This window comes from Kryptolebias marmoratus, linkage group LG2, assembly GCF_001649575.2.
Source record: "Kryptolebias marmoratus isolate JLee-2015 linkage group LG2, ASM164957v2, whole genome shotgun sequence".
In the NCBI taxonomy this organism is placed as follows: domain Eukaryota; kingdom Metazoa; phylum Chordata; class Actinopteri; order Cyprinodontiformes; family Rivulidae; genus Kryptolebias; species Kryptolebias marmoratus.
In genome coordinates, this window is record NC_051431.1 from 29,139,201 (window position 1) to 29,152,287 (window position 13,087).

The 13,087-nt window shown below is 40.1% G+C and overlaps 1 protein-coding gene across 1 annotated transcript in view; it reads right to left on the reverse strand.

The window, feature by feature from the left end:
• Window positions 1-2,832: 2,832 nt before the first annotated feature.
• sorl1 (sortilin-related receptor, L(DLR class) A repeats containing) overlaps window positions 2,833-13,087 on the reverse strand; it is a 137,599-nt gene continuing 127,344 nt past the window's right edge. Inside the window, exons 43-48 of the mRNA XM_017436024.3 lie at window positions 12,270-12,434; window positions 11,878-12,052; window positions 9,316-9,422; window positions 8,933-9,122; window positions 8,387-8,599; window positions 2,833-4,617 (exon numbers count right to left, since the gene is read on the reverse strand). Of these exons, the coding sequence (XP_017291513.3) occupies window positions 4,550-4,617; window positions 8,387-8,599; window positions 8,933-9,122; window positions 9,316-9,422; window positions 11,878-12,052; window positions 12,270-12,434 (918 nt within the window). The 3' untranslated portion in view covers window positions 2,833-4,549. The remainder of the gene's footprint in view (window positions 4,618-8,386; window positions 8,600-8,932; window positions 9,123-9,315; window positions 9,423-11,877; window positions 12,053-12,269; window positions 12,435-13,087) is intronic.

A 13,087-nucleotide genomic window follows, 5' to 3' on the forward strand; every position in this document is an offset into this window, starting at 1 on the left:
ATACAGTGCCTTACGAAAGTTTTCCTTCATCCTGGTATTCTTTCTTTTTGTTGCCTTTACAACCTGTGATTTAACTTTTTTTTAATTTGTTTAAAAGCAGCAAGTCTACAGAAATATTTGACATAAATGAAGTTAAAAGGGAAATAAAACAAAAAAATATTGTAATTAGAAAACTGAAAAATTGTGAGTGCATATGTACCCAGCTCTCAAAACTCAATACTTTTAATTGTCACATTTTTAGGCAGTTACAGGATCAAGTCTCTTCAGGTTTGTTTTCCTGATCTTGGTCAACTTGTTAACTGGTTAACAGTGGACTATATCTGCAGCAGAGTGTTTAAGGACATTGTCCTGCTGGAAGGTGGACATCTGTTCTAGTCTCAAATCTCTGGGAAACCCCAACAATTTATTTTTCTGTATTTTACTCCATTGACCTTTCCGTTAACTCTGATATCTCTGACCAGTTTCTCAGTTCCTAACTAACGATTTTTTTTTTTTTGAAGGGCAGTTTAGTTTACAGACTTCATAATCTGTACTGTTTTGGTTGAATGTAGGTTTTAGTTCCATTTATTTTTTTATTTATATGTATTTAGTTTTTATTCAAGTGCATTCTTTGTTAACGGAGACTGAGAGTCCATTTTGTTTTTAGTGGTTTTGTTTATTTTGTGTTCCAGTTCCAGTGTTAAGTGTTCTTTTGAAAGTAAAATTTATTAATCTTTGAAAGGATGTACTTGCACTGTTATGTTATTATCATTACATTAGCTTAAAACGGTCTCCAAACGATATTATCGTTTATCGCAATATTTTCTGAGACAATTAATCATCCAGTTAAATTTGTTATTGTGACAGGCCTACTCATATCTCTTGCTTGATGGTTGACCTTACTACTTAAAGATGTTACAACAGGTGTGGATCATTTGATCGCTCATATGTGGATCCAATTTAACTAATTATGTGACTTCTGAAGATAATGGTTTGGACTTCAAAGTAAAGTGGTGAATACATACCATTTTCCAGTGTTATATGTTTTAAAACTATGTAAAACAAATTTTCCCATTTAACTTAATTAATCTGGAGTATTTTTATAGAATTATTCCTTGTAATCAAATTAAAATCAAATTAAATTCTAGGTTGTAAGGCAGCAAAATAAAAAGAATACCAAGAGAGATGACTACTACTGGAAGTAGATTATGAAACTAAAACTATTTGCTATTTTACTTTTGTTAATTTAAATGTACAGTTCCCAGTAACTTGAATATGTCTTAAAAAACTGACAACAACAAAATGGTGATGTACTCCAGTCTAAAAGCAATGATAATTAAATTTTCTTCTGTAAGGAGCAAAAGCACAGAGTGCACTGAGTTCACAGGTGGTAACAGTAGCACAATGAACAAAAGTACAGACATAAAATACATTCATGAAGACGTTTTCACAAACAAAATCAACACAATAGTAAAAGAAAGCAGGACGCCATCAGTTTAAATTTCAAATGATGCGATCCTGGAGGCAAAACACAAACATGAGTTAATGCCATGCAGGAGGCGAGTGTGGTGTGGTGTGAGACATGGAGGCTGAACAAATGTTTTCTCTTATTTCTTTTTTTTGTCATTTGGTGTGTGCTGGCACATTTACAGACATGGAGCAGTTTTCTTCTGTCAATACAAAGAAATAAGATCCATTTTGATCAACAACTCCTGCTGATCTGAGGCTATTTTTTTAATTCTTACAGAACTAAACAAATGTCTTCATTATTCCTCCTGTGGCAGCCAACTACGCAGTTAGTCTGGAGATTAATGCCAACAACTTAATGGGTTTATCACAAAGACCTGCTGCTTTTATACCTCTAGTTTTACCACCACCTTCGGGTGGTGGCCGAAGGTGGGGACCTTGGCGGTCTGATCTTCGGCTACAGAAGCTGGCTCTTGGGACGTGGAATGTCACCTCTCTGGTGGGGAAAGAGCCTGTGAGGTTGAGAGGTTCCTGCTAGAAATAGTCAGGCTTACCTCAACGCATGGCTCTGGCTCTGGAACCAGTCTCCTTGAGAGGGGTTGGACACTCTTTCACTCTGGAGTTGTCCCCGGTGAGAGGCGCCGAGCAGGAGTGGGCATACTTGTTGCCCCCCATCTTGGTGCCTGTACGTTGGGGTTTACCCCGGTGAACGAGAGGGTAGCCTCCCTCCACCTACGTGTGGGGGGACGGGTCCTGACTGTTGTTTGCACCTATGCGCCGAACAGCAGTTCGGATTGCCCACCCTTTTTGGAGTCCTTGGAGGGGTTACTGGAGAGTGCCACTCCTGGGGACTTCCTTGTTCTGCTGGGGGACTTCAACGCTCACGTGGGCAATGACAGTGAGATTTGAGAACTTCGAACATGTTCCGGGGGAGGTGGGGGACATTGAGCCCAAGTGAGCCATGTTCTGTGCCTCCATTGTTGAGGCGGCTTATCTGAGCTGTGGTCACAAGGTAGTTGGTGCCTGTCACGGAGGCAACCCTCAAACCCGCTGGTGGACACCTGCAGTGAGGGATGCTGTCAGGCTGAAGAAGGAGTCCTATCGGGCCTTCTTGGCCTGTGGGACTCCAGAAGCAGCTGACAGGTACCGGCAGTCCAAGCGGCATGCAGTTCGGGTGGTCACTGAGGCAAAAACTCGAGCATGGGAGGAGTTCGGAGAGGCCATGGAGAAAGACTTCCGCACGGCTTCGAGGTGATTCTGGTCCACCATACGGCGTCTCAGGAGGGGAAAGCAGTGCAGCACCAACACTGTTTATAGTGAGGGTGGTGTGCTGCTGACCTCGACTCGGGATGTCATGGGTCGGTCTCATAAATCTCATAAACCCATATTTTATTCACAATGAAATATAGATCAGCCCATAGTTTTGCAAATCATTGCATTCTGTTTTTATTTACATTTTACACAACATCCCAACTTTTTTCAGGAGTTGGGGTTGTTATAAAAAAAATTGCCAGGGGGTGTAAAGGAAGATAAGCAGCCATTGGTGCTAAAACAATCAATCAAGGAATATTTTTGTCACTATTTTTAAAGCAAAGACACTTTCTGAACAAGCCTCCTGTCACCGGTTTGTAAATAAACAAAATAACAAAAAAGAAATGTAACTGCTACTTTTTTATGTGATTGAAAGCTTACTAAGTTAAAAATATTTTTTAGGGGTGTTTTTTTAACTGCGTAGAAAAAACATAAATAAAAAGATAAAGTTTTAGAGTGAGAACAATAGCATTTTTTAAACTTAGGGGGTTGTAAGAAATTCTTAACCAAACTATGAGCATGGCTGGATACATCTGGAGAAAAGTGAAATATTCTTGTTGAAGTTAATTCAGACCTAATCAGCTCAGAAAGTTAGCCTGAACCAGTAACAATAATCTGCTTGTGCCACGCATACCACCCCCAGCTGAGCCCAAGCCTCTTTTAAGGTTTTAGTAGTTATTCAACAGCAGGTGGACATTTGTGCCTAAGCCATGGTGGTGATGGTGGTGCTGCACTGGTGTCTGCTCCGACACATTTCCCTGAGAACCCCAAACATACTTCTACAACTATGCATATGGCAAAACGCTGGGGACAATAATTTGCTGTGCTGAATAATTAAAAAAACAAAACAATGTACACATTTTACAGTATGGTGCAGCATTACAAGGAAAGACAATATTTACAAATTGTTTCGATGATCTTGGCAAAACTCAAAAGGCAACCTTCCCCTCAAAGCCTGGAGTCTGCTCCAGTCATGACGTATGTTATTTCTACATACAACAGAGTGCTGGTGGTAGAAAAGAAATGTGTTTTCATCAGTTCCCTAAATCCACTCCGATCTGTTTGATTTTCCGACTGCATTTACGGAATCAACAGTTTCCAAACTGCTGATTTTCCTACAAGACTAATTAGATTCTTTGAAATATGAAACATAATCCACAGTGAACTCCCACATCTGTCCCCTCAGGGGCAACAATGTTACATATACTGTTATAGTACAACATATACTTCTATATTACATATTGTACTATTACAAAGACATGTAACTACAACCAACCTAATAAATCCTAGTCTGAAATTATGTATACAGCTTTAGACTATACATTTGTATTTTCTTCTGTGTATGTTTAAGTGTGTTTTTTGCATTCTAAGTTTCAGTTTGAATGCTTCTTTTGGCTCTAAGCAATAAATTGCTCCACTGGACAGTGAGTTTGCATTACAAACAGGGTCTTTCCCCAGCATGCTGAACAAACTCAGACTCTTCACAGTTTGCTTCAGTGTCCACCTCTTCTCCACAGTCCTTTTTTTCCCCATCTCATATATATATATTTGATTTATAAAAAATAAGTTATTGCGCATCCAAAAAAGTGCATCAATTCTTTGAAAAATATCTTACGCTTTTTAAGCTTTTCCATTTTTCTTCACAACTCCTGCATACCGGGGTTAACTCCAATCAGTGGATTTGAAATGGAGGTGAGTTTTGGCCTGTTCGGCCCGGAGCAGGAAGGGGATTAAAGAAGGGGACGAGGACAAAAAGAGGCAGCAGGTAAACGAGAGTAAAAGGAATGTCTTGCTATGCAATAACCATGGGAACATCATCTGAAAATCCGCTGATCATGGGAGCATCTTCATCATCGTCACCTAAAAAAGATAAGAAAAATAAATGGCTTTTACAAAAAGTCACTTCTAAAGAAATTAAATGTGCTTGTACATATATAACTTGCATGCTTCATTAGATTTGTCATGTCTTGTTTTGTTCAATTTCCTACCCCACAATGATGAACACCTGTGGGTTTTTTCTCTTAAGTTTATAGTGAAACAGATTTTATGACTGAAAACATGGTGAGAAGGCCATGGATACTTTATAAGCTGTCTGTTCTTTTTTAAATTATGCATGGCAGCTGTAAAGACCTGCTTTACCTCTTCGGTTGCCTTTAACATGAATTTTTTTTTTTTTAAATTACAAAATAAAAACAGCATCATGTGTCAGCGAGCGGATATCTACTCAGTTGACTGTTCATTCACAATCAATCTAATGCACATGAGTAATGGTGAGCAGATACAAGAACACCATCCCAACCGTGAAGCATGGCGGTGGAAACATCATTCTTTGGGGATGCTTTTCTGCAAAGGGGACAGGACGACTGCACCATATTGTGGGAAGGATGGATGGGGCCATGTAATCGTGAGATTTGTGCCAACAACCTCCTTCCCTCAGTAAGAGCACTGAAGATGGGTCGTGGCTGGGTCTTCCAGCATGATAACGACCCAAAACACACAGCCAGGGCAACTAAAGAGTGGCTCCGTAGGAAACATCTTAAGGTCCTGGAGTGGCCTAGCCAGTCTCCAGACCTGAATCCAATAGAAAATCTTTGGAGGGAGCTTAAAGTCCGTGTGGTCCAGCGACAGCCCCGAAACCTGAAGGCTCTGGAGGAGATCTGTATGGAGGAGTGGGCCAAAATCCCTGCTGCAGTGTGTGCAAACCTGGTCAAGAACTACAGGAAACGTCTGATCTCTGTAATTGCAAACAAAGGTTTCTGTACCAAATATTAAGTTTCATTTTTCTGGTGTATCAAATACTTATTTCACACAATAAAATGGAAATTAATTATTTAAAAATCATACATTGTATTTTTCTGGATTTTTGTTTTAGATTCCATCACTCACAGTTGAAGAGTACCTATGATAAAAATTACAGTCATCTACAAGCTTTGCAAGTGGGAAAACCTGAAAAATCAACAGTGTATCAAATACTTGTTCTCCCCACTGTATTAGCTAGAATGCAAACCAAACTCTTATTTTAGTTGTATAAGGACTACATGGCTCATGGGGGCTTAAAACCTTATACTTGCAAAGTAGCCACTACAGGACATCACAAGGGACATTGCTGTAAGCCTTACCCAAATTACAAAACACACAAAGACTGTCAAGACACATTGCCATTTCACACTCAAATATCCTAGAGAGGGTAAAGATCTCTCTTTCACTAAATCACCACTTTAAAGTGGTGGTGAGTTTCAGTACTCATGTGATCCTGGAGTCTATACTGTCTGGGGTATTAGCTTCAGGTAGGGCTTCCCATGGCAAAATGGGCCCAGGGGGTGGGTCAGAGTATGTGCGATTCAAATGATGGCATTATCTGGAGAGGAGTGAATGGGAGGAATGGCTTCCCTGATCTGAACCTGAGCCCGTTTTGTTGTTGAACTTTTGCGCTAGACATGGGTGGTCCATTAAAAACACCATGTTTGAGCAAAAGGTGGTCCATAAGTGTACTTGGTACCAGGCCACCTTGGGCCGAATGTTGGTGATTGACTTTGTAACTAGATCATCATATCTGTGGCCCTATTTATTTCACACTTGATTAAATAAAAGGAACAGAGCTATCAACTGATCACCACTCAGTGGTGAGGGAACTCAAACAAATAGTAAGAGTGAACTGGAAACTTTTTTCAGAGCCTCGTATCCACAAGATCTTTAACTCAAACCTCCAGGACATTTTTTGAATGTGGCAGGGAAGGACAAGGCTATAGAATCCAAATGAGCCATATTCAGAGCCTCTATTGCAAATGCAGCTTCCAGGAGTTTTGCCCAGAAGGTCACTGGTGCCTGTCATGCCAACAACCATATGACACCGTTGGTGGACACCAGCTGTAATGGAGGCTGTTAAGCTGAAGAAGGAAGCCTTTAGGGGTTTTAATACCTGAAAACCCCTGAAGCAGCTGACAGGTACACAGAGAAGGACTTCAGTTGTTTCCAAGGACTGCTTTTCCACTAAAGAGGTTCCAGTACTATCCCAAAGCTGGTGCTACAGCTAGTTTTCAATTGGTTCTAGTTTAGTTTTCCAAAGCCAGAGAGCTAACATCATTTTGTCACAAAAACATATCTTCCAGTAAACAATTGATCCTTCCTGTGTTGTATTTTAAGTTTCTGTAGAAGATTAAAGTGCAGCCAGACACTTTATTTCTACAGATCACAGGGTTTGTGTTAATATTCCTGCAAACAGAAGTTTATTATATAGACACTGTTTTAAACAACAACCAGTGTTCTGAACACTCATTCCTGATCTTTGATCATAACTATAAACACTGCTACAAATGAGAGTTACACACAACATTTCAGCAGGATCCATAAACACCAGGTGATGATATTAAAAGAGATGAAAATGTTTATAAATGGAGCTTCAAACTGTGTTTATGAATTCAATAAAAAACAGTGATTGTAAAAGTAGCTTTATGTGGTGCTCAGACCTGCTGCCCGGTGCTATATAATTGTCAATTCTGAAAAAAACAACAACAACAATACACAGACACACACTAACTGCAGAAAGATGAGAGAGTGATAAAATGTTATTCCACTGCTAATTTGACTTTTTACTATTTTGTCTTAAATTAAACAGAGTAAAAGAGAAACTGTAGTTTTAAACATGGTGCTCACTAAAATTTGATTGGTTGTTGGTTTACATGAATCTGGCGCCTGCTCTTGACAAAAGTGGTTCTTTGCTCTGGCCCAGCAAAAAAGTGGAGCTGAATTAGAACTGTTTTTTTTGTGACAGAGCCAGAGCTTACAGTGGCGGCAACAGAAAAGCAGGTGCTAAACAAGCTCTGGCTCCAGGTTACCACTGGCTCCAATTTGGTGGGAAAAACCCCAAGGAGGTTCTGGCAAACCGTTTGACGAATTGGAAAAGGAAATTGGACCCCATCTCAGGATGAACTTGGCTTGGGAAGTGCTGACCCAGACAGAGGATGTTATCGGATGGTGAAAAGAACTCTTTGAGGACCTCCTCAATCCGATCATCAATTCCTCCTTTGAGGACTGAGAACTCGGGGGAAGGTAAGTCCATTACCATAGCAGAGGTCACCAAGGTAGTTATAAAGTCCCTTAGAGGCAGGGCGCCAGGATTGGATGAGATTTGCCTTAAGATGCTTAAAGCTCTGAACATTGAGGGGCTGTCATGATTGACACACCTTTTCAATGTTGCAAGGAGTGCCGGTAGGACACCTGCACATTGGCAGACCAAATTGATGGTCCCCATTTTTAAAAAAGGAGACCAGAAAGAGTGTGCTGCTGTCTGTTAAAATTTAGTGTTTTCATATAATACATTTAGTTGTAATTAGTTATTTGATGCCACCAAAAAACACCATGATTGTGTGTGGGGAAGTAGGCCAGACTTTCAACCCCACATCCTGCTAAGATAAGCCTGTGAGGGGGAGCTTCTCCTGTGTGTTTAGATTATTCTGGTTTGTCTAAGCTGGTGAATGAAAAATAAAAGCCTTTCAGAAATGGCTAATTAATTTTAACCTGAAGAAATCACAGGTTAAAGGAGATTTCTCTATCCTTTCCTCAGAAAATATGTAGTAAAGTAAACAGAGTTACTGGCCTGAAAACTAAGAAACTAAAGTGTCTTTGTTACCCAGTTCATCACCAGAAGAGAAGATAGCAGAGCCCAGGCGAGAGTTGTAGTGGGAGTTGGCAAAGGCAGTGAAGTTGTTCTGGAGACGGCGGTGTCGGAGGTAAAGTGCCACCAAACCTCCACCCATTACCAGCAGCAATAGGAAGAGGACTGGAACCACCACTGAAGCCATGTCTTTTGAATGGTTCTCACTCCGGGAGGCATCACTGATCCCTGAACAGTGGGAAAGAGAACATTTAGAGCATGAATAATAAAAAAAAAAAAAATAAATAAAAAATATATATATATATATATATATATATATATATATATATATATATATATATATATATATATAAACATATGCAATTGAAGGTTTTAGAATAAGCCCCCTTCATTTTAACATAAGAGCATGCTGTTAAATGACACATGAGTAACAAGAGTTCAGCGTAAACTTTTTTCTGTTTTCATGCTGACCTGCCAGGTTCAGTCATTCCTCAGAGTAAACAGACAGTTTTACAGTCCAATCTGAATGAATCTAAACAGTTTTTAAATGTCCATCAGTACCTTTTGGGGGGTTGTAGAGCAGCACTGCAGGCTCCCCACAAAGCTGACTGCCAACCAGGCAACGTGCTTGTACTGAGAAGGTGTAGTTGTGTCCCGCAAGCAGGCTGCTGATACGGAAGAAGGTGTCTGTGGTATTTCCCAGGTATGAGGTCTGGTTGATCACACTGTCAAACACATGCACTTCGTATCCCTGTGAACAGCAAGAGAGAGTAAAGTGAGGACACTGAGAAGACATTAACATGAGGGGAAAAAAGCAAACATATGGACAGGAACCTCTGTTTAATTACAGTTCAGTAATAGATAACTACATCCAAGCCTCTAGAAAATTTTGCTGTAATGTGAAGGCGGTTGTGCTGCAGATACAGAAATTGTCAGTGTCTCACCCTGCTCTCATTAAAACCCCTCTCTCGGACTGCCAGGCTCTTCCAGAGGAGGAACACGTGGTCTTTCTCCGTCACAATTTTCAAAGCTTCTGGAGCAGGAAGAGAAACTGCAAAAGAAGGAAATAATGTCTAATTACTGCATTCCTTCTATAGTTTTGGCTCGTGCATATCTATTAGTTTTACAAGATGAAACATAATACTGCCGCCCAGAGGGCAACAGGGAGAATTCCTTTGCCAATACATGGTCAGGTTATCTAATAATTGCGCTAGCCCTCCGGATTACTCTTTTCTCCCATAGAGTGCAGGCCTTGCTGCTGGCTTTCAGTAATCTTAGAGCAGACCTTAACAATGCCATGCAAATTATTTTTCTGCTTAGCAGACAACTCTTTAAACCAACACACAACAAAAAATGTTAAACTCTCAAAAAAACCACTAATAAAAGTAACACAATAAATTCTTGCAGATACCAAAGATACTGATCCTCCTTAATAGGTAGATGTTTTGGTGACCCCACGTATTAATACAGCCTATGTTCTTAAAATGCAAACGTGAACTAGTCCCAAACATCTGTAGTTCTGTTATTTCTGCATCTGCACCATGATTTATGCTGAATTTATTTTCAACATGACCCTTCCCAAATCAAAAAGTTAAATCCTCGGTTTTGATTATATTTATCTCCCCCAAGGAGGTTAGGTATAAGCTCTAAGGTATAGGTTAGGTATAGGTTAAGCTCTTTTGCTCTAAAGTCAAATGGATAAAGATAAAGTTCAAACTTCATTTTCTCAGATTCAAATTTGAAAAATCTGTGTGAACTCAGCATTATGATCACTTTGTTTGTTTAATTAAATAAATAGGGAGGCACAGCGGAGCATTATTTAAGAGCCGTTGCTTCACAACAGAATGGTTACAGGTTCACCTCCTGCCTGGGGGCTTTCTGTGTGCAGTTTACATTCTCCTCGTGCATGAATAGGTCTTCTCTGGGTACTCCAAGTGACCAAAAAACATGCATGTTAGGTTCATTATTAACTCTAACTTGTCACTGTGGAGCAGGATGCAGAGAGGTTGCAGAAGTAAGGGTAAACAGGAGCGATGTTCGTGTGTAAGAATATCCGGTTGTGATTGCCAGAACTTTCCAAAACAGTGGGTTTGTGATGACAGACATTTACTGGAAAACTGTGTGCTTGTTCTAGGGTGAGCTGAGCCAGACTCAGCCAGCTGTTCTAGCTGGTTTCCTGTAAGTGTTGTAAGAGTTATGTAAGTGGTCAGAAGTATGCAATACACACCAATGTATTTTGTCTGTATAAATATGCCCTGTTTCGGGATTTTGGGGCAAGCTGAGAATGAGCAAGTGCATCAATAAAAATCCCCAGTATTTAGCTGAAACCCAACAAGAGTGTCTGACTATCATTTTCGTGTGAGACACCTTTTTTCACATACATCACTAGGTGCGAGTGAGAGTATAAATGATTGTTTGCCTCTATGTGGACCTGTGATGGACTTGTGACCTGTCCAGGGTGTTCCCCGCCTCTCACACAGTGACCGTTGACACATAGACACTACCTCCACCACGACCCGGCACAGAGAAGTGGGTAAAGAAAGTGGCTTGACTTATACAACTGTGCAAGTCCTAGTGTCTGACCCATTTGAACTCCTGCCAAACAAACAAGTTATTAATGCTAGAAACATCTTCACCATTAAGTCACAAGACTGTTTTTTTTTTTGTCTTTGGTTCACAAGACAGTTTTCAACTTGATGAGAAATCTTGCGACAATTTAATTGTTACATCCCTAAATGGCAAGATAAAACAAATGAAATGAATTATGTGAGATGGAATTCTTTTACACACACTTTGAAATAAGCATTTGATAGTCAAACATGTATTTCTGGTAATATTTAACACCTATCATATTTTTTCTTACTATTGCCGCCGTAATGAAAGGTAGACAATGGTGGTATCACCTGGGTGTGTGTTTGTTTGTTTGTTAGCAAAATCAACATTTCATGAACCACTGAAACTCTCAGAAAGTAATCACTGGATGTTTATCTACAACTGATAAGCAGTTGAAGTCAATCCAACTTGAACTGGCCCCTACAGCTAAGCAACCTTAATGAACACAAAATGGCTATATCTGTTATTTTTACAGACATTCAGCTAAAATTTAATGTAGTGGCAGCTGAGCCATCCCCAATACATATTCCAAGTGCTAACAGATCACACATTTTATTCAAAACTTTACCATACAAGACAGGAGGCAATATGCATTGCTTCAAGCAATGTTAGTTCTTATTATATTTTAAAAATGTCCCAGAATATTCATACTTGAGAAGCAACTGACATGATACCGCAAATCTGTTCGATTTTAAAGATGCACTTTGTTTCAAATTGACACTTTTAGTTTTTCATTAATAAAACTTACTGTTACTGCTTCAGGTTTTGAATTGTCTAAATAATCAATCAGCCTTTCATTCCAGTTAGTGTATATTGCAAAACAAAATAAACAGATGTGAACGAGTGTTTGAGCTCATTTCTGTGTGCAGACACACAACCACACACACACACACCTGTACTAAGGGTGAAGCTGGCCTCCTTGGTCATGTTGCGCAGGCAGACAGAGACACTGTATCGGCCTCCAGGCTCCAGGCCTTTCAGCAGATACTCCACGGTGTTGTTCTGGGTGCTCAGCTTGTAGTCGCGGTCCACCTTACGGATCATATCCCTCACATGGATCACATATGTCTTAGGGAGACAGGAAATTATAAATAAACCACAAACTGATGGAAACACATACACAGCTGCCTTTTGGTGACTTCTTAAAATGAAAAACTTTTAAAAATCTTTACCCTAAAAGACAAAACAAAAACAGACAGTGGATATTCTGGCACATTTTCCTGACTGAACTGTTGCATGTTAGTGTGTATAATCAATATTACAGTAACATGAGACAGCGTTGTACCAGAGGAATGTCTGGGGTGTCGTAGGGTGGCTGCCATTTTAGCGTAGCCCGGGTCTTGTCCACTCGAACCCGGTGGAGGTTCCTGGGTGGCAGCCTCTCGTTGGGAATCATTTTCACCACGGCGTAGTCAGAAGGAGGGCCCAGGAAGGGTGAGACAACTCGAGCCTGGAGATGGAAAACAACTGAGCAATTTCCTGATCAACATATACAGTGACCCAGGCCGTGAGATCACAGTTTAATATTTGCCTTTGGTCAGTTTGACTGGCATTAGTGGGGGACAGACCTTCCACTCTTTTGACTGGAAGATTACCACTTTATGACTGAGACCCTGTTTACACAAGAATCATCTCTGGAAATGTTGGTGTTTTTCAATGTTTATTGAGGTGAATCAACAAGAAAAACACCTGTTTACATGGATATGCTGTGCTCATTGAATCTGCTGTAGTTTCCATGCCAGGCAAAGCTGCCAGGTAGGAAATGTCTAACTTCCATACTGCCGCTTTAAAACTGTATTTAGACCCAAACTATCATATGTGAGGTACACTTTCTCAGAGGGGCGAGGTTGTAAGATTAGTTTTGTGTTGTGATTGGTGAACATGTGTACAGAAAGAGAGGGAGACTTGACCCTAAAACTATGTTATAAAAAGGGTAATTATTGCATATCTGGCAACAAAGATCTTAGGCTTTCAACAAGGTGTGTGTGCAGTCTGGACCATGTAAACACTTACATCCAAAATGGTGAATACAAGGATATTTGGACTGACAGTGAGGTTGGGTTGCTGCTACATGTTGAAAATGGTGAGTAACATAAACAGAAC